This window comes from Rana temporaria, chromosome 6 (assembly GCF_905171775.1).
Source record: "Rana temporaria chromosome 6, aRanTem1.1, whole genome shotgun sequence".
Classification (NCBI taxonomy): Eukaryota; Metazoa; Chordata; class Amphibia; order Anura; family Ranidae; genus Rana; species Rana temporaria.
Window position 1 is genome coordinate 61,430,342 of NC_053494.1, and position 22,024 is coordinate 61,452,365.

A 22,024-nucleotide genomic window follows, 5' to 3' on the forward strand; every position below is an offset into this window, starting at 1 on the left:
AAATAAAGCGTTACTGGATCTACTGATCACCAATAATACAGACCCTATCACGGATGTGGAAATATGGGGCACTTTAACAGCGATTACAGGGCAATTGGCTTCAGTATGGATTTTGCAAAAGCATTTCACATAGTTCCCCATACATGTTTACTGTACAAAATAAGGTTCTTAGGCGAAACCTAATTTTGCCGCCAAATTGCCTCCACCCCTGACCCCACCCTCTTTGCCCTGCCCATGTAACAGGAGGTGGCGCTATACAGGACGTATTAGCTCTGCTTCCTCTAGCACTGGCCCCAGTGCTGCACTGCACCTCTAATTACACTACCGGTCGGACAGAGCAGCTGCCTGAGTCTGAGTTAGTTACATGCTGCAGCCTGCAGACGCAGAGGGAAACCAGTGGCCAGGCGCAGTGCAGAAGTGCGTCCTAGACAGTTGCCTAGTTGTAGCACCGGCCCTGAGTACATGGACTGAAAACTGGCTACAAGGGCGAGTTCAGAGGGTGGTTATAAATTGGGAGTACTCGGAATGGTCAGAGGTGGGTTGAGGGGTCCCCCAGTGTTCTGTGTTGAGACCAATCCTGTTTAATTTGTTCATAAACAACCTGGAGGATGGGGTAAACAGTGCAATCTCTGTATTTGCAGATAATAATAATAAGCTAAGCAGGGCAATAACTTCTCCACAGGATGTGGAAACATTGCAAAAAGATCTGAACAAATGCATGGGGTGGGCAACTACATGGCAAATGAGGTTCAATGTAGAAAAATTTAAAATAATGCATTTGGGTGGCAAAAATACTAATGCAATCTATACACTGGAAGGAGAACCTCTGGGGAATCTAGGATGGAAAGGGACCTGGGGGGTCCCAGTAGATGATAGGCTCAGCAATGGCATGCAATGGCAAGCTGCTGCTAACAAAGAAAACTAGGGATGCACCGATATATCGGTGGCCGATACATATCGGCCGAAAACAGCTGTTTTGGCGACATGCCGAAAAACAGCTTAAAAATTGCCGATATGGGCATCTGGTGCCCGTAAAAATGTTGGCCGATGGGCTGTCACGGCTCTGTCCTCTGCCTATGGCGAATGTCACTGCCAAAGTGTCCCTCCTGAGTCCTAACTCGATCAGCTATTCAGAAATGGCGCCGGGTGGCGCCATTACGTATCTGTGCATGCGCCGCCCGGCCGAGCGGATACGAGCTTTCCCGAGTCCGGCTCGGGAAAGCTTGTATCTGACAATTCAGATTGACAGACGCCTGAGAGAGCGCCGGTTTGAACGGGCCACTGGACCATCGCGCCCAGTTTGGATGTTGCCACGAGTACCCTCCTTCTCCAACCCGGCTCCACCGGTTCCTATGACCTCTTCACCACCAGACACTTCGGAACCCATGCAGCTGGGGCTCCTTCGCCCATCTCTTACTCCAGAGGAGCGCCAACGACGAAGGAGTAATAACCTGTGCCTGTACTGCGGGGAATCCGGGCATTTTGTGAGGTCCTGCCCGGCGAAGCTTCGTAAGTGCCCTTCTTTGTCGTCAGTCCATACACCCGCCTTCCCCAAAAATTGCTCAACTCATTTGGCTGTCTCCATTGTCTTTCAGCTCCCCGGAAGGAATATTCCGGTCCACGCCATAATTGATTCCGGAGCCTGCAGTTGTTTCTTGGACCAGTCTTTCGCCACCAGACACCGTATCCCTCTGCGTTCTAAGACCATTGGACTTTCTGTACATCTTGCAGATGGATCTGCCTTAAGATCCGGGCCAGTTATCCAAGAGACTTTGCCCCTGGCTACAACGATTGCTGACATCCATCATGAACTGCTGTGCCTAGATGTTATCGAGTCACCCATATTTCCCATTATCCTAGGCATGCCGTGGCTACAAGCCCACAATCCGCAAATCAACTGGATCTCTGGGGAAATTATTCTTGACTCTCCTTACTGTCGTCAACATTGCCTTCAAGTGTCACCCTCTTCGTCTCCCCTGCTTTGTATGGACTCTGACCCTGAAAACCGCCAAGCCATTCCTAGTGCATATCACAACTTCTTGGACGTGTTCAGTAAGAAGGGGGCTGAGACCCTTCCTCCAAATAGGGCCTACGATTGCCCGATAGAGCTCCTCCCCGGAGCCGAAATTCCCTTTGGGAGAATTTTCCCCTTGACAGGACTTGAGCTTGAGAACCTGAAAACATACATTGATGAAAATCTTAGGAAGGGGTTCATTTGCCCGTCCACCTCTCCGGCAGGAGCTGGGATCTTTTTCGTAGAAAAAAAAGACCATACCCTCCGCCCTTGCGTGGATTACAGGGAATTGAACAAAGTGACTATTAAAAATCGGTACCCTCTACCCTTGGTACCTGAGTTATTCCAACGGTTGGGAGCGGCAGTCATCTTCACAAAATTGGATCTCCGTGGGGCGTACAACCTGGTACATATTCGAGATGGAGATGAATGGAAGAAGGCCGCCTTCCGTACCCGCTTCGGACATTTCGAATATTTGGTCATGCCCTTCGGGCTCTGTAACGCCCCTGCCACATTTCAACATTTTGTGAACGATATTTTCAGAGACTACTTCGACCTTTTTGTTATTGTGTACCTGGACGACATCCTCATTTTCTCCCCTTCTCTAAGTAAACATCGAGAACATGTGAGGTGTGTGCTCGGTCGCCCTCGAATGCATGGACTCTATGCAAAACCCGAGAAGTGTGAGTTCGAGCACCAGAGCATACCGTTTTTGGGTCTCATAATTTCTGTGGAAGGCATCAAAATGGATCCTCAAAAGGTCACCGCAATTCTTGACTGGTCGGCACCCAAGGATAAGAAGGGTGTCCAACGCTTTGTTGGCTTTGCAAATTTTTATAGAAAGTTTATCCGGGGGTTCTCCAGTATCATTGCCCCAATAACCAGTCTAACCAAACAAGCCTGTCGGTTCCAATGGTCCCCAGAGGCCCAGACGGCTTTTGAGAAGCTTAAGGACTTGTTCGTTTCAGCATCTATCCTCAGACATCCTGATGCTAGCCTGCCCTATATCCTAGAGGTGGATGCTTCAGAAACCGCAGTTGGGGCGGTCCTTTCCCAAAGACAGGGCCCCAAGGCTCTCTTACACCCTGTTGCGTTTTTTTCTCGCAAGTTGTCTGAACCAGAAAGGAACTACGGTGTGGGGGACCGGGAACTGTTGGCAATCAAGGCCGCTCTGGAAGAGTGGCGGTACCTTCTGGAAGGCGCAGCACATCTGATCCTGATATATACCGATCACAAGAATCTTGAGTACCTTAAATCTGCTAAGAGACTAAAACCACGTCAGGCCAGGTGGGCATTATTCTTCACAAGATTTGTGTTCCACATAACGTACAGACCCGGGTCAAAGAATTCCAAGCCTGATGCCCTTTCCCCCGTATGTATGGCGATTCAGAGATCCTTACCCCTCCGGATACCATCTTGTCATCCAGAAACTTTTTACTACTTCAAGAGGACCTGCTATCTCAAATCAGGCAAGCTTCATCTGGCCTTTCGTCCTTACCTAGTTCGGATCTTCAGCTGAACGATGGGCTGCTGTGGCGTCAGGACAACATTTTTGTACCAGAAGGTGTGCGGGTCAGCGTCCTAAAGTCCTGCCACGATCACAAGCTGGCCGGTCATTTTGGGGTGCACAAGACGTCCGAGTTGCTGCAGCGTACGTTTTGGTGGCCCCAACTTCTAACAGACTGTAGAATACATGTGACTGTGTCACATGTATGCGGAACAAGGGGAGTAAATCAAGAGCCTGGGGATTACTGAAACCACTGCCGGTACCAGAAAGACCTTGGAAGATGATCTCCATGGACTTTATTGTAGAACTTCCCCTGTCAGAGGGCTTTACCACCATCTTCGTGGTGGTAGATAGGCTCTCCAAAATGGCTCACTTCTTGCCCATGAAGGGCACACCCTCTGCCCCTGAAACGGCTAGGGTGTTCATTAAGGAAATTGTGAGACTCCACAGGGTTCCTGCAAATATTGTATCCGACCGGGGGGTACAATTTACGTCCAGGTTCTGGAGAGCGCTCTGCGATGCCCTCAAGATCGGTCTGTCATTCTCCTCAGCGTACCACCCGCAGTCAAACGGTCAGACGGAGAGAACTAATCAGACTCTTGAGCAATACTTACGCTGTTTCTCTTCCTTTTCCCAAGAGGATTGGGCTTCCTTGCTGCCCTTAGCCGAGTTTGCGTATAACAACTCCGTTCACTCCGCCACAAGACAATCTCCGTTTTATGCAAACTACGGCTTCCACCCATTGTTTATGTCTAACTCTGTCCCTGAAAGCACGGTACCCGCTGTCCAGGAGACTTTGGACTTTTTCAGCACCAACAACAGGATTCTGCAGGAGACTATGACCAAGACGCAGGAGTATAACAAGGAGGTGTTTGAAAGGAAAAGGAGGGGGGAGCTTAACCTAGAACCAGGAGACCTGGTGTGGTTATCCACTCTAAATCTGAAACTGGCCTGCCCATCAAAGAAATTGGGCCCTAGATTTGTGGGTCCCTTCCCCATCAAGAGGAAGATCAACAATGTGGCCTATGAATTGGAACTGCCAGAATCCTTCCGCATCCATCCAGTCTTCCACGTTACACTTCTTAAACCTGACGTTTCTGATCCTTTTCCCCAGCGAAACACCGGCCCCCCTGAACCAGTTCTAGTCGACGTTGAGGAGGAGTTTGAGGTTGAGTCCATCTTGGACTGTAGAAAGAGACGCGCGCGCACTAGCGGTAACGGCGCGGGTGCGCGCAATGGCGGCACCGTAACGCGCGCACCAGTGGCGGCGGCACGCGTGCACGTGAGGACGCCGTTATGGCGCCAAATTTGGACTCAAAAGGATCCTGATCCCTGCACCTCTTGCTGACCAGTCTACAGCGCTTCCCGTGATTCCTGTACCCTTGTTCCTGATTGCACCTGTTCCTGATCACCCGGCTTGTACCTGTTTCTCCTTGCCTTCCGCCTGCCCTGACCACGGCTTGTTTGACCATTCTTCTGCCTGACCCACTGTACCTCCTGCTGCCCGCCTGTTGCCGACTCTGCCTGGACTTTGACTCTGCTTTGCCTGCCGCACCTGATCCATTACCTGTCAGCGGATCCATCTGCTGGGACTTGCCTCTGCTGTACTACAGTTCACCTTCCCCGCCGCTGCTGTTCTGCTTGCTTCCAGCGCCTCTACCTGCCTTCTAGGGCCGCCAGCTTGCACCTGCTCCCCAACGCAGTCCGGGACCTCAGAAGCTTCTCACAGCCCAGCACCAGCGCTGCAACCGGCACTCGTGCGACTCTGCATCCCCGAGCCCCCTGTCTGCTCTACCAGGGATCTCGTGGTCAGAGGAGCAAGGGCAGCCACTCCTTGCACGTCGGGCTCGCCTATCAGGTACGTGACAGCAGGGCTCAGAAGTGAACTACATAAAGAATGCAGGGCTCAGAAGTGCACTACATAAAGAATGCAGGGCTCAGAAGTGCACTACATAAAGAATGCAGGGCTCAGCAGTGCACTACATAAAGAATGCAGGGCTCAGAAGTGCACTACATAAAGAATGCAGGGCTCAGATGTGCACTACATAAAGAATGCAGGGCTCAGAAGTGCACTACATATAGAATGCAGGGCTCAGCAGTGCACTACATAAAGAATGCAGGGCTCAGAAGTGCACTACATAAAGAATGCAGGGCTCAGCTGTGCCCAGCAATGCAGCCTCACCAGTGCCCAGGAATGTAGTCTCACCTGTGCCCAGCAATGCAGCCTCACCTGTGCCAGGGATCAGAGAGCCAGCCGGATCATCAGGCAGACCGGCATCACCTGCTGTGTCAGCCTTAATTTGATTCGCTGGGTACCTGTCATCACAGAAGTCCTGCTTCCTTAATTGGCTCCCACCTATGATAGGCTGCACTTGTCCTGGCATTGGACAAGTGTGCCATCTGTCAAAGAAGCCATACCAGGAGACGGGACTTTATGTGACGGTGGGCACCTTGGCAATTCAAATTAAAGCTGACACAGTGGGCGAGGCCAGCCTGATACCCACACCCTCCCCCCCTTTGCCTCAGCACCCACTCTGCAATCCAGGGACAAATCTGGGGACAGTGTCCTCAATCTGGAGATGTCTGGTCACTCTACTCTATAGGCTGATTTTGTATTTTGAGTCTGATTACATTCTCTTCAATAAGCGATCATCACGTGACATGATCCCTAGGAGGAGTACAATAGAACGTCTGTCTTTTTGTAGAATATTGTTCTCTACAACCCCACCCCATTTTCCTGGAGGCTCCTCCTGTCCCAGCACCTCACATCCTCTCCTGGAGCTTTCTTATGCAATTCAAATCTGAACCGTCATGTTGTCAGGCAGCGCGCGGCCATTGGCTGTCATGGCGACGTTTAGGCATGATTGGACCAATGAAACACGCGTGCGCTCTGCTCCCTAGGCGGCCCGTGTATCGCGAAGGATGCCGGGAGTTCTTTTATAGCTGGAGCTCAGCTGAGAGGTCCGGGTAGATCTGTGCGAAGGCGAGCTGTATACACAATAATGGCGGAGGGGGACAACATGAGCACCAACCAGCTGGTAAGAGAGGGTGGTGGGTGACGGCTGCCAGGGCGCTGCATGTGGAAATATGTGGGGAGAGGGTGACATGGTCACACGGCCTGCCTGGGCTTGCCTTGTATTTGGGTTGCGGTTATATAAGAGTACTGTAGGCTTTTCTTACATTTCCATAGCTGTGTACTGAGGTGGTGCAGGGCTGTCGCTGGAATGACTTGCTCGCTTTGTAACAGCAGAACAGGCCTCAGAAAGGGAGGTGACTGGAGATGTTATCAGACTGCACCGCAAAACGGGGAAGTCCTCATAACGGTCTGTACATAATATGCAGGGCTGTGCATTATGTATACACCTGAGGGGCTCTGTGCATTATGTATACACGGGGGGGGGCTCTGTGCATTATCTGTATACAGGGGGGGGGGGCTCTGTGCATTATCTGTATGCACCGGGGGGGGCTCTGTGCATTATCTGTATGCACCCGGGGGGCTCTGTGCATTATCTGTATGCACCGGGGGGGGGGGGGCCCTGTGCATTATCTGTATGCACCCGGGGGGCCCTGTGCATTATCTGTATGCACCCGGGGGGCCCTGTGCATTATCTGTATGCACCCGGGGGGCCCTGTGCATTATCTGTATGCACCCGGGGGGCCCTGTGCATTATCTGTATGCACCCGGGGGGCCCTGTGCATTTTTTGTATGCCACTGGGGGGGGGCCCTGTGCATTATCTGTATGCACCCGGGGGGGCCCTGTGCATTATCTGTATGCACCCGGGGGGGCCCTGTGCATTATCTGTATGCACCCGGGGGGGCCCTGTGCATTATCTGTATGCACCCGGGGGGGGCCCTGTGCATTATATGTATGTATGTGTGTGTGTGTATGTGTAATATATATATATATATATATATATATATATATATATATATATATATATATATATATATATATATATATATATATATACACACACCCCTGTACATTATACATGGGTCTCTACACATCAAAGCCAGGTCTGTACATCCTTCCAGTTTCTTGAACAATTGGTCTGTGACTAAGCAGAGGATTCCAGGCACACACACATTATATCATTTAAGGCAGCCCTGTCACGGTTTTAAACTGACAGAAATGGAGGCCTGATTGCAAAGAAAAGCATGACTACGTCCCCCATCCTTCTGCTGTGTCAGCCATCTGATGAAGAGGTAAGGTCACTTTGGGTGTGTCGTATGTCCCTTCCCCCGCACTGGTTTCTTCTGCCCTGTCCTCAGTGATGATCAGGGGCCAGAGAATGAAACCAAAGTGGGACCAGAAGCGTCAGATAGAAATGATTCTTCATCCAGTTCAGCTCTTGAAGATGGCAAAGGTGGCACAGACCTTGGGACAGGTAAGGGCCCTTTCACACTGGGTGTGGATCCATCTGCCAGTCTTTCAGACAGCTCCAGACTGAACCATAATGTATGTGGGGGGGGAGATGTAAACCGATGTTCAGTCATTTACATCCATCTCTGCTTTTTTTCTTCAGTGGAACAAGGCTGGGTCATTTTCTGTTTAGATGGATTTAAATGGATGCCATCTGTTCACATCCGTTCTGTTATTAAAGAGGAACTTTACCCATAACAACTTGTTTCCTCTGGACTGGAGGCTGACATTTTGCTGAAACGCAGACCCCCTCCAAACAGCAGTAAATCACAAAATGGAACTAAACCCATCGATTTAATGGTTTCAAAAAACGGTTACATTTCTGCAATGCCAAAAATTCTAACTGTCATATTTGCTTGTGCTCTCGACCAAGTGGTGGACTTTCACTTTGGTTTCAATGGTGTTTATTAAAGAATTTTCAAGTGTACAAGATCATACTTTACATTCACAAAATGTATTTGGCAAAATGACAGTAATCCCGCAGGAGCAGCATACATCGGCCCGAGTGGCTGAAACAAACATTATAAGGCACATCCTCAGGGCAGGCCCAGCAATAAACAAACTTGAGCGGTTCAAATTAGTGTCCTCCAGGGTCAGGTATCACCCGGGACAGGGGCCTCCCCGACACTAGGGGAGGGGATTAGTTGTCTAGTGGGTTTTGAAATATCCGTCACTCAGCTCCCCAGTAACGCTTGTTCCGCTTTCTGCAGATTGACCTGCGTGAGCGAGTAGAGAAAGTTATAGATCCTAATCCAGAACCATTTAACCTTTGTGCACGTCCACCAAATATGGTGGGCAGTGCCTCTCTGGCCACATCCCCTAAAGCACTGGGGGGAATGCACCCGATACAAAGGTAGCCAGCCTAGTAGGCACCATATACCACCGGAAGAGGACATTATAATTTGCCTCTATTATGGAGGTGTTGAGAGATCGAGATGCTGTTGCGGCAATTGAGTGCCATTCTGCTAGGTCCAGGTCAATCTGCAGGTCCGTTTCCCATTGGGTCATCTAAGCCAGCTTTCTCGAATCTCCCATCAGCAGCATGTAGACCGAGGATATATGGCCTTTCATCTTATCATACTGTTTACACAACTGTTCCATAGGTGTGAGCGATTGTAAGTCACTCTTTCGGGCCAAGGTCTGTACATAGTGCGCAATCTGAGTATATCTATAACATTCACTAGGAGGCATAGCGTATTTATCCTTCATTACCTGTGCTGTGAACATTCCCTTACAGTCATATAGGTCGGCTATACGCAGGAGACCCTTATTGGTCCACCACTCGAATGCGCGGGAAACAAGGCCCGGGGCAAATGTTCTATTCTCCAACAGTGGGGGTATGGGGTGATTTTAAGTGTTGGGTGCGGGAAACCCTGTCCCATAAGTCCATCGAGAAGGGCACAAGATCAGTGGCCTCTCTCTAGGCGTTAGCCATAGTATTTGTGAAATAGGCCTGGGGCGGCAGGAGTATGCCTCCATGGCCATCCAGATAGCTGGGGCCTTCTGTGAGTGGAATCTGGCGTGGACTTTCACTTTAATAATGTTCTTGACAAGTCGGTAGACAAGTATACGGGATGTAGAGTACATGCCAGTACACAACACAGGTGTGGTATTGTACAGTACTGACTTGTATAAGTGACAGTGATTGTTGTATTGTACTTTTGCCTACAAATTGTTAATTTTGCGGCAAATGAGGAATGGTCACACTGACCTCTCTACAGAACAGAAACTGTACCTCTGTCTGTCACAGTGCAAGTAACACACTCACACCTTGCATGTCACCACACTGCACCATCTCATATTGCTTCAGCTTCACAGTTTAGTTATTTTTATCAAAGCTGTGTAATTCAAGCATCGTGATTAAATCCAAGGATGGTAATTATTTAAAATTCCTACTAAACAAAGTTGTGAACTTGTTTTTAACTTAAAGTGAATGTAAACCTGATTCTTGAAATTTGACCTGGGCACATATATCTGTATTCTCTTATCTCTCTCCAAAGCCTGTTTCTGCTGCTCCATTCTTTTGTTATCAGCATGATAACTTCTGGCAAGTTATTCTGGGGCTGATGGCTTAGACACAGGCTGGAATTCAAATACCTCCACCATGATTCATAATTATTGATCTTGGGGCCAGTTCACCCCACATGTCGTCCAGTGCGTGAGTGTTTTTTTTGTTTTTTTTTAACCTTGCAGGGGTTATAACCCTCCCTTACTCTATCCATAATGGGTGGGGGGGGGGATTTGCCAATAGTTCTTATTTTCATCACTATTGTCCCTTACTTGGACAATTTACTTGTGATCGCCTCTTTACGTCGTCTGCTACAGCTGGACTTGCAGTTCACCGAGAAGTAGATGATAGCCCTAGAGTGGCTGATCAACAGAAACGGAACCTTATTCTCTCATAAACAGAATACTGGGATATCTTGATTCCTTGGATCAAAGATTTATCTTCCATTGGGTAAGATTCATGAGATCGATATTCATTGATCGGATGCAGGCTAAAGATTTCTGTGTTAATCAGGACTCATGTCTGCTGTAGGACAAATGACATGATGCATTCCTGCAGTCCACTGGACTCGCTTTTATCAGAGAACCTTTCAGTCATTCCTCCTAAAAGTATGGAATCCGTCTCCATAGATGCTGTATATGCTATTGTATCTGCCAACCAGCGGTTGGTATTGTAGAATTCCCTCTTGCCCTATCGGAAGGCCTTTGGTGGACTTTAGAAGTGGGTGCACAGGAATAAGGGTGCCCATATGAAGGCTGGGCTGGAGGAATGGCATTGGACATGGAGGGAATGCAATGCTTCTTCAAATTGGGTGTTGTAGTGAGAGCCCTGTCCCTATTTCAGAATAAAGTCCTCACCTGCAGATCCTTTTAAACAATGCTACTACGGTGGAATATACTAACAAGCAGATGGGCACTCAGAGTTCTTTACTGTTCATGGCCAAAAGTTATTCTAAACTATGCATAGACCAAACTGACCTCTTTTGGGCAATATACCTCAAGAAAACCCAGAACTAATTGTTTTATTCGTTGCTACCTAGATAAGAAGGGAGTGATTCCAGACGTGTGTCTCACACCCCCCCCCCCCCCCCCCCCCCCCCCCCGTCAGATCTTTGCAAGAACCCAGAGGTGGATCTTTTTGCCTTTTTTGCAAAATTCAAAGTTGTTGTTTTCTCTGAATGCAAAAGATCAATGCTATTGTCATGGACACACTTGTAATTGCCACCCCCCCCCTTTATTTTTGTAGTCCTTTAGAAGTTCAAACAGAAGCACACAAAAATCTGATCCAGATTGTTTTTATTTTGGCCAAAGAGGCCATCATTCTCAATCCTCCTCTTTGGTCATTGCCCCTCTTTGATTTCTCCTGGACAAATTACCAGGGTTGAGTTCTACATCCTCAGGCGTGGACCTTTAAAGTGGTAGTAAACTCTGTTCTACCACTTGTACCTACAAGCAAGCCTATAGTAAGGCTTACCTGTAGGTACTGTGAATATCTCCTAAACTTGCACAGTTTAGGAGATATTCAGAGTGCATGCAGCCGGAGACATTACCAGCACATGCGCTCTGAAGGTCTGTCATACAGTGCCGGCCCACCTGAGCCTGTGCCGTAAACGGCGACTCCCCAGCGCATTTCGCCAAAGGATGCAAACCTGGAAGGAAGACCAGGGGAAGATGTCAGCCCTCAGCTGTGACAGCGCGGTGCTGGAAGGGTTTGTTCTAAAGCCTCATACACAAGATTGGATTTCCAACAGACAAATCCGTGAAATTTTGTGTGAAGGGCGTTGGCTGTGAAATTGTTCTGCATACAGACGGCAGAAACTTTTCAGCCAACATACACAACTACGTGGTTTTTCAGCTCTTTAGCGCTACCCTTTGGACGACAACTGCCAGAAAAAGACCAATAATTACACTATTCCTAAAATGGGTCTCATCTTTGGTTCTACGAGGGATCATCAAGCCTCTTTTTGAGCTTCTGAAAGTTTCTTCGGTAAACATGCTTACAGTCCCGATAAAAATCGCAGATCGCCGCCATTATTAGTAAAAAAAAAAAAAATATATATATATAACTATCCCTTATTTTGTAGATGCTATAACTTTTGCGCTAACCGATCAATAAGCTGCATAAAATGTAGAAGAATACCTATCGGCCTAAACTGAGGAAAACTATATATATATATATATATATATATATATATATATATATATATATATATATATATATATATATATATATATATATATATATATATATATATATATATATATATATATATATATTTAATTTTTTTGGGGGGATATTTATTATAGCAAAAAATATATAATTTTTTTTTTTTTTTTTTTTTTTTTTTTTTTTTTTTTTTTCCTAATTGATACCAACGTTGCTTGCTGGGACAGCCAAACATTTGGATATGTTGCGGCCTTCGTCTTTCTGCAGTTCAGCGTTGGGAGCCCATTTACACCTTTTGTGTGGTAGTGTTTGTGAAAATCCACTTTATGTTGTGTTTTAAAACGGAACACAGTAACAAATATTATATGTGTAGCACTACCCCCCCCCCAAAGGAGCTGCTGGTTATTTTTGGGTGGCACGTTACCTCTATATTCTTGCTGTCCAGGGTGAAATAAGAGCCTGAAGAATTTCAATGTCCACACAATGCACTTCTTTTTCTTGGGTTTATTTTGCAGAACTTCAGTAGAAAAGGATAAGGGGTGGAAAGGTAGATAGGTTCAGGTGCGTAGTTACAAATAGGGAAACACTCCTGCCTCTAGCCTGAGTGGCTATTGCTCACTCGGATAGGTCCCTCTCACTGGCCTAGCAACCAGGATGGCGCACAAAATAAAGTACAGTCTCTACCACAGACCTTCCTTTATGAGGAGACACTTTGGTCCGGAATCCTGACACAGGATTCAGCACCCGGATCGCTTTAGCTTGGCTTTGGTAGAACTTTTAGACCCGACAGGCCACACTGTCCAGCCTCTCGGTGTGTGGTGCATCCTTCAATGAAGTTTCCAGGCCTTCTAAGGTACCAGCCTCTTGCATGGCCCTCTCCCGGATAGGTCCTCCCCTGGCTTCCTTAATCAAGTGGCTTCCTCAAGGAGAGGCAGGCCCCAGCCAGACTACTGGGCCCACAAACTAAGTCACACCCCCGGGCCAACGTGGTCCTGGAACCAGGATTTAGGACACGCACCTCATGCCAGGCGGGCCACGAGGCGCGTGGGACAACAGACCCAGAGGACCCCGCCCTAATGGAATCTGTCCTGTAAGTATCCCTCCCCAGCATGCACAGCGAGCAGCCTCTCCCACTGATTTGCTGCCGAGGGGAATACCCAATGCGCCTTGACCTTGCTGCTGCCACCCTTGGCCTGGGGTGGTAATGACACCCCCAGGCGAACAATGGTGGAAACTCCCGGCACAGTCACGGCTGAAACGGAGGCTTAATTGCCCTTAATCACTCTTGTCTGAGCCAAATAACAGCTCAGACCCCACTAAATCTAAAGCAGCGTCTGGATCAACAGGAGCAGGGCGCTACATGTGCTTTGCCGTTGCACAGTAAAAGAATCGCCTGCCTGCAGCACGCAACACAAGATGTGAATGCTATGTCCATTGTGGTGCGTTGCCAAAGAGTGCAGGTACTTTTGTGTGTTTTTGCTTATCAGTTATTCATTCAAAGTTAACTGTTTGCTTTTTACTGGGTGTCGGTGCAGGAAAACCTGTTGTATTCACTGCTGGTCCCTGTACTGTGCCAAATGAGAATTGTTTTATACTTGCCTGTGCAGCCTATCTGGCACCAGAGACTCTTCAGTAACCTTACCAGACCAGCATTACTTAACCACATGCTTGGATCGATGTGCATTCATCAGTGGAAAGTCGGCCTTCAGCTGACAGTTTGTCTGTTTAAAGTGAATCGGAGACATGCATATTTGGGTAGCACTAATTAGCTTGTAAAGATTTTCCGAGCAGCTTTCTTTACAATATTCTTAATGATCCGCTGGAATAACCGCCAACTTATCTATTGCAGGCTGCAGAGACAGCTAGCCTGGAGGAGCATTTTCATGGATGGGGTGAAGTGGTCCTGCTTTCAGATCGTGTCCTTCGCTGGGAGAAGCCATGGTTTCCAGCTGCTATAATGGGAACAGTGTCTTTTATCTTCCTGTAAGTATATATACCTAAAGAATCTGCTTTTGCATTTATTGATGTGAAATATTTATATAGACAACAGTATTGCAAATTCAAAGGCAGGCTTTATTCACACTAGGGGTAGAAGGGGCAGTAAACAGGTGGTAGCCGAAAGAGTGGGTTCATATTGCTGGTGCTGCAAATTTAACTCTGCATGTCAAGTTTTTTAAAGGCAGCGCCGCTTGCCAAACTAGCTTATTTAAACTAGGTGGGGCTGCTCTGAAACTATATTCCAAATGGTTATGGTAGTTCAATATTTACTACCCCCCCCCTCCCCCTTGGGATCAAAGGGGGGAGGGGGGGCATTCAGAAGGCAGCAGTATCTCTTCCTAACAGCCTGTGAAACGGCTGTCAACTGAGGTTTGAAAAATGATCCACTGCAGATCGCTTTTCAGACAGCAGTAGAGTCTGCTGCCCATGAAAAAGATGCCTTTATGGATGATAATTTAATTAAAAGGGCATAATTGACCATTTTAAGGATGGCTACGTTCTGTTGCCAGGGAAACTTGGAAAGAGTGTAGTCTTGTTACCTGGGTTTCTTGCAGTAAAGAATTTCGGAGTGAAATTTAAGTGTACTGTATTTATGCCCTATTGTCTGGTTCTGGGTAGAACAGGGAATGATGGGGATTTTTATTTTATTTGTATCCCTGCCAGGTTATACTGCTATCTGGGGCTCTGTTAGTGATTTCCTGTCACTTTCTTTTCTGGGGATGATTCACCAGATGAGGAAATCAACTCGGTAGTTACCTTCTTACTTGACAGATACAAACAATCGCAAAACCATTGGATCAATGTGACTGAGACCACTAGCATATATAGCAGGAGAGGTTAGCAGTGGCAGCCTATATATTCTGTCAGCACAGGTTTCCTCTATTCTAGAGAGCCACCTGAAGTATGACCACTGGGATCCGCCATATGGTTAGATCATATCCTGTCTTTTCAAGGGCCATTACTGTTAGGAAAATGTCCATACACATAATATAATTTGTTAGCCTTATTTTTATTATACCCAATACAATTATAACTATCAGCAGAAGGATAGCATTGAAAATTGGTGAACATTTTGCACATGCTTACATTTCCTAATTACAAATTGAGGGAGTAGGCACTTTAGATGTGCCTGCTTGGTGTGACCCACTTTCAACATCTAGACAATTGGTCTTTGGAGCACAGAATAAGTAGTTTGCAAGCCTTGCCTTGGCTGTTTTTAATGAAAGTGCCTTTGTTCAAAAAAAATCCTTAATCCATTCAGCGAATGCTCTTTGCAATACACTTCTGAACATTTTTGGATTTTCTTTTATTGTACATTGTATCCTTTTTCTAGGATGATCTATTACCTGGATCCTTCAGTTCTTTCTGGTGTATCGTGTTTCGTTATGTTCCTATGTCTGGCTGACTATCTTGTACCCACATTGGCTCCCAGAATCTTTGGCTCCAACACATGGTTTGTATTTCTTCTGCCATCTTATTATGCATTGATAAAAGTAATATAACGACAAGCAATCTTTAGCTCAGTGCAGTTGATATAGGTTAAGAGCACATTTTTTTCATGTTTAAAAGCATTGTCTAACTTTGTTAAAGACCTTCTCCAACATGGAACTCTGACTTAATTTCTTTGGGGGTTGAGCATGTTTCATTACCTTTCTGGTCTTTGCTGCTGAGACTCCCACAAACCCACCAGCACAGCTGTAGTAGGCCAACCAGGGTTTAATCATTACTGCTGTTGTCCCCAGCCTATGGACATGCAAACATTTTGCAGAGTATATTGGAGGGGTCAGTGCGTAGCACCATTTTATTATAGACCCTCTGCGCAGGACTAGCCAACTGGCGGCCGATTCGATTTCCTTTTGCTTGTTGCAGAAAGCACTGCAGTTTGATGCAGTTCCTTTCTCTTTGTAAGACCTTGCCTATTGAAGTGGCTGGCTGCCAGATAGAACGCACTGTAGGGTTAGAAACTATAGTAGTGTTTAGGCTACCAGTGAGTCGCCACTGAGGTCTGAGTAACTCCAGAAAAAACAGGGATTGCTTTACTAAGACTGAAGAGTGACATCTAGTGCAGCTGTCCATAGTGGCCAAGCAGCTCCTAAATTCAGCTTGTTTAATTGGGCTTTGACAAAAAAAAAAACTGGAAGCGGATTTGGTTTCTATGAGGAGCTGGACCAGATTTTGCACTTTTCAGTTTTAGTAAATCATCCCCACAATATCAAAAGCGTTTTGTCAGATTCTGAGCTGGTGCTGCAGAAGTGGCTTGGAGGCAGAGAAGTAGGATAATTGGAACCAGGTTAATTGTCGCACAGTGGTGATGGGTGTGTGAGTGGCTGGAGGACATCTGTCCTCTGCAGTGTTATTTGCTCCAGTGTGCTTGCAGGGAAACCAAGTGAAGACAGAATAGCCAAGCACAAGGGTGGGTGCTGGGCTGTACAGGAGGGTGAGCGGGTGAAGACAGAACAGCCAAGCACCATTGAGGGCTCTGTGGTAGAGAGCAGATGAAGGCAGGACAGTCGGGCACCAGGGAGGGCTCTGTGTAGGGGCTATACAGAAGGGAGTGAAGGGAAAACGGGATAGCCAAGCACAATGGCGTGCTATTGGCTTCTCTTGGCCATACCTGAGCCTTGGGTACTTCGTACTGTAAAGATGTTACTTGTGGTCCTCCACTCGACTTGTGAGTTCAAATGAGGCCTTTGGGCTCTTTAAGTTGGGGCATCTCTGCTCTAGTGGAGTGTTCATATTTCTGTAGAAGCTACATAGGCTATTGATAAAGAACTACCACTAAAAACAAGCCTAGCTTTTAAGTCATTCCAGGAATGAGGGAGTTCTTACCACTGAAATCCCAGACAGAAATAAAGACCAAGCGGATGATCAGTCTTTGTGTACATTTCACTGGGAAAGTATGTGTGTATATTCTTACAGTTTCTTGATTGTTGCATTTTGTAGGACCACTGAGCAGCAGCAGAGGCTGCATGAGATCTGCAGCAACCTTGTGAAAACCCGACGCAGGATTATTGGCTGGTGGAGCCGTCTTTTCGTCTTAAAAGAAGAAAAGCCCAAGATGGTAAGGATATATTTTACTCTAATGTAAGTCATAAGATTTTTGTAAAACCCCCAAAACTCAGAACAAAAATCTAATAACTTATTGTAGAGTTTTTACACCATCAGACTTTTTTAAATGCTTATTGGCATTATTCCTTAATACTGAACTCCCATGTAGGATCTTTATTGCATACTTGCATTGGTTCAGATTGAATCAATTTAAGTATGCTTATCTCATTCCCGAAGGGGCCGATGAGAAAGCTAACAATCCTTGTACTAGCTGGCAAAATACTACAGTGATGGCACGGATTTTCCAGGTCCTGTGCTTTACCCTTTGCATGATGATCTCAGGGGGGTCACTGGCTCAGAAATGAATACAGGCCATTCTCTGGATGGGGCAGTGATGTCATGAGAAGCCACTCGACACAGGACCCAGAAGATTGTGGCAGTCTTAGGGGTAATGTCTATTTACTAGAGGGATTTGTCGGCTTAACAACAAAACCTGGGGAATGCCCAAGTAAAAACCAAGCCTCCTTACTGACCAGCCTGCAGAACAACCAAATTAACCTGTCTAACACTATGCGTTAAAAACAGGGGTTTTGTCCGTGCGCATTTGCAAACGCATGCGTGAACCACAGAGCCGCGCCAAGGCACCCTGTAATCTGTGGTCCTAACACTAAACAATGAGTGTCCCCACAGTGGAGGCACATGCATTCTAATGGCTAGATGGGGGCAGGTGGACTGAAGGGAAGCCGCCCCTCCTTAGGTACAGGAGCACACCAAACACCCAGCATATAGCACAATGGCTGCAAAGGTGTTGGTTCACTGCTGGACCAATATAAACACCACAGGTGAAACAAAAACATGTCCACCGCCCCCATCTATTGCTGGCAATAGCAGTAGGTGGCATAGGAAGGCTAACACAACTAACCTGGGGAGTGCCCAGGGAAAAACCAAACCTCCTTACCGACCAGCTGATCTGTCGGCTTCCCCAGTGGCTCTTCAGGGACTGTATAAAAGATGCATACTTGTATGCCAAGCTGGACCAAGGTAAGTATGCAATAAAGACCATGCATAGAGTTCAGCTTTAAAGTGTATCTCTAGTCAAAACCTATGTTTTATTTTATTTTATTTTTCTTGATGTTTTGGATAGTGGTAAAGGGTTAGACCATCAAGTTTTTTTTTTTATATATATATATATATATATATATAACCTGTGTATCTGCTGGGGAGATTTTTCCTTCTATCTGTACTGATGACCATTGTCACAGAAGGTAAATAAGGGAAAAATTCAAAATGTTAGAGTCCTCATCTGAACAGGAGGTAAAGGGAAAATTGACCAATTGGACACCTGTTTTGGGGACATCGTGTAAAGAGGGGAATTTTTCAGCACTATGGGTATTTTTCCCTCTAACACATGCTGCTCAAAAGTGTAAAAATAATTGGATTATAACCAGTGTGTATAAGCCTACCAGAAAGTAGCCTTTACTCACCAGGGTTTAACACCCCAGGCTGGGATTGTAGAATCCATGGAATATTGGCATACTGATGAACACCATCTCTGACTTCTTCCTGCAAGCATGTTCGGTGATGTCAACTCTGTCTTGGAGTGCTGCTCCTCCCACTTCCAGCTTAGAGTGCTGCTGTCCGGGTGACTACAGGAGGCCAATGTCAAGAATGACTCGCTCCCTTGTGCTATTTCTGTCTGTAAATACCTTTTTTTTTTTTTTTTTTTTTTTTTTTTTTTTTTTTTTCCCCCATCTCTAGTGAATACATACATATTAAAGTTGGTGGTGGGGTTAACTTGTCTTTTATAGATTTGCCTGAAGTTTAATTTTAAAATTGTGCAGTTCATCTATGTAAATGAGTGATTTTAAAGGTATGTTGGCCATATGACCCCAGTAATGTGTGTTTGTTTTTTTTTGTTTTTTTTTTTCCTAGTATTTTATGTCTATGATCACAGTTCTTGCTGTTGTAGCTTGGATTGGACAGCAAGTTCATAACCTCTTCCTCACCTATCTTATAGGTAAGTATTTTCCTGTATTTGGGTTCAGATTTTCAGTTCAATGCACTCAGTTTATTAAATCAGTTTGAGGCCTCTGAAATACAAGTATTCAAATCTCTTGCTTTGCTTATAGATATACCGTACATTTCTCTAGCATAGACAGCACATTGTAGCAATTAGTGCCCCACTTCTGAAAGTAGTCTTTGCCCAGTCATTTTGTCTTTTATGATGGTCAACAGTAGTTCTATATTTAATAATTTGTATATACCCATTATGTGGTCACTCTAGTGAATACCATAAATGTGTTTTTAAATAACATCAAATTTTTCCTTTTTGGGGTGGCTGCTGTTGCAGAGGACAAATCCCTTCATAAATAGTAATATACAGATACAAATGCACTGTTCTTCCTTATAATATATTGCACAACTATGCAGTTCAAAGTCCAACTCAAGTGAAAATAAGTGCAGTCCTTTAACCGGTTCCCGACCGGCCCACACAGATATACTGCAGCACAATGGCTCTCCTGGGTGAAATCCTGTACTGGTACATCCTTCCATTTTTTGGCCACCAGCGATCGCATGTACCAGCATGGGGATTTTACCTGTGCTGTCAGAGGAGACATGTCGTTTGTTCCTATAGGAAGTGAACGTGTGTGTGTGTGTGTGTGTGTGTGTGTGTGTGTGTGTGTGTGTGTGTGTGTGTTTTTGCTGGAGCTCAAAAATGCCGCGGTAGTGTTTTTTAACGTCTGGCGTTTTTACAGCTCTAAGGCTGGAGCTTCAGAACGCACTGGTCCTGTTGTGTTTTTTTTTTTTTTTTTTTTTTTTTTGCAGTTTAAAAACGGCTCAGCCATCTACAGCTCCAAAACATCATGGTGGGCATGAGGCCATAGACTAACATGGAGAGCCGTTTTTAAGCTGCAAAAAAAGCTCAGAAAAGTGGCTGTAAAAACGTCCATGGAAATGAAGCCTTAGTGTAAAAAATACACCTGTGATATAATCATTACAAATTTATGTTAAAATATAATAGCGTTCTGTGCATTATGCATCACACTTCAAAAATAAATGATAAATTCTCTTCAAAGTAGTGTAGGCACACAGTGAAAAATCCTACACCAACAGAAAGCCCAACTCCTTACCATGTGGTCGAACACCTTTTATAAATGGAGGTTATCAAGCACTTTCAGCCCAAAAAACGCACTGCATGTAGCATAGCGCCATTTCAAACCTCCGGTTTATTGTAAGCATGCATACCGGAATAAACGCCTAGTATGTCCTTTTTCAAGGTACTGCTTGGGCACAATTAACCCTTCTAAATGTGCCCTATAACATGGCATATCTATACTGAATGCATTCAGGTGAAAAACTTTGCAGGTTTTTCATCCCCTAAAACGCAGTATGTAGTCTGCATGGGCCATACATTTATGTAATTGGATGCATTTGCTGGCAGATGGGTGCACCTCGGTGTTTCAGGCTATTCTAGCAAGTAAAGGCCAATTTTCATATGTAGTGACAGACATTTTATTGCATGGTAAACCACCTGTAACTGCAGGGACACACAAAAAAGTTGGTTCCTGTGTCCCATTCACACTGCAACACAGCCTAGCGCTGCGTTTTGGGCGCACTGTCCGAATCGCAGTGGATGAAGTGTACATTTTTGTCACACATTGTCCCCTAGCCAGCCGCTAACGCAAAACAGCTGGTGTGCTTAATGCTCTGGCTGGCCTGCGATTTTTACAGTGAGTTGGGCCCCAGGAATTAAATTGCCCAAATATACCATGCACCTTGCATTGACTAATGATTTTGGTTCTTTATCGTTTGGAGGGCTGGTAGCTTACGAGACATTGCTTATGTTTTTTATATAGAAGATATGGCTATTGTAAATTAAAAAAATTAATTCTGCCTTCTTTTCAGTGAGTTGTGCACTTTTGCTACCCGGTCTGAACAAACATGGAGTTATTACAAAGTTTGTAGGAATGGGAAAGCGGGAAATAAACAAACTTCTGAAGCAGAAAGAGAAAAAAACTGAATAAGGTCAAGTCAACTATCACACTGAAACTTCCATGGGAGCTTTTTTTTTTTTTTTTTTGAAGATTTGGTATTTGGGGTTAAAGCATATGCTTGACCTTTTTAACATTGCCGATCACTTCCCCCAATAATTACCAATGCTGTATCTTTCTAAACTTGTTGCACTGAAACTTGTAGTGTTTCTCTAGTGTACAAAGTCTTTATCTCTAGAGTGTTTGACAAACTGCTGTAATTCTAATTTGGCCCATGTGGGCAAAATTCCTGTGTCCTCTATTTTTAATGTTTTCTCGTCCTTGTAAATATTCTTTATTTTTATCCTTGTTTATAATATTTTATTGTGCGAGTGTGGTTTATTGTTTTATTTTTACAAATTACATGTCTTCCTGCTGTCTGTGGATGTAATAAACTTAATGTACAAGAAATTTATTGGTGTGTGTTGTTGCAAAACTGGTTGCCACTGGTGTGTAACCTTTTTTCTTATTTATATATAGATTACACAAATGCTGTATAACCTACCAGTTCCATCTTCAGAGTTGGATATGGAGCATTTTGTTTTCTCATCTGAGATACTACAAAGCTCCTCATGCCACAGTAGTGCCTGCGCATAGGAAGAGATTTGAAAGTGAACCTGTACTTTGGCTATGCTGGGCAAAATAGTGGGCTAACTTTATTAGGGGGGCAGTGTAGAAATTTAAGGCCTCGCCCTCATGCACTTTATGCTCCTTTTAAAAAGGCTGGAATTCATACTCTCACGTGAGAGAGCTCCCACGAAGGGGGTTAGTTCTTGCAGGGAGGAGTCGAGACAGACGCCGCGGGACCCCAGAAGACCAGGATCTGGG

General features: G+C 45.6%; 1 protein-coding gene across 1 annotated transcript; it reads left to right on the top strand.

Annotated features, from left to right (window-relative positions):
* The first annotated feature begins 6,396 nt into the window (after positions 1-6,396).
* On the top strand, positions 6,397-21,609 carry ARL6IP1 (ADP ribosylation factor like GTPase 6 interacting protein 1). The gene is made up of 6 exons (XM_040356903.1): positions 6,397-6,559; positions 13,969-14,102; positions 15,451-15,570; positions 17,061-17,178; positions 19,098-19,182; positions 21,072-21,609. Exons 1-6 carry the CDS (start codon positions 6,524-6,526, stop codon positions 21,188-21,190), a joined length of 612 nt encoding a protein of 203 aa, XP_040212837.1. The 5' UTR covers positions 6,397-6,523; the 3' UTR covers positions 21,191-21,609.
* The last annotated feature ends 415 nt before the right edge of the window (positions 21,610-22,024 follow it).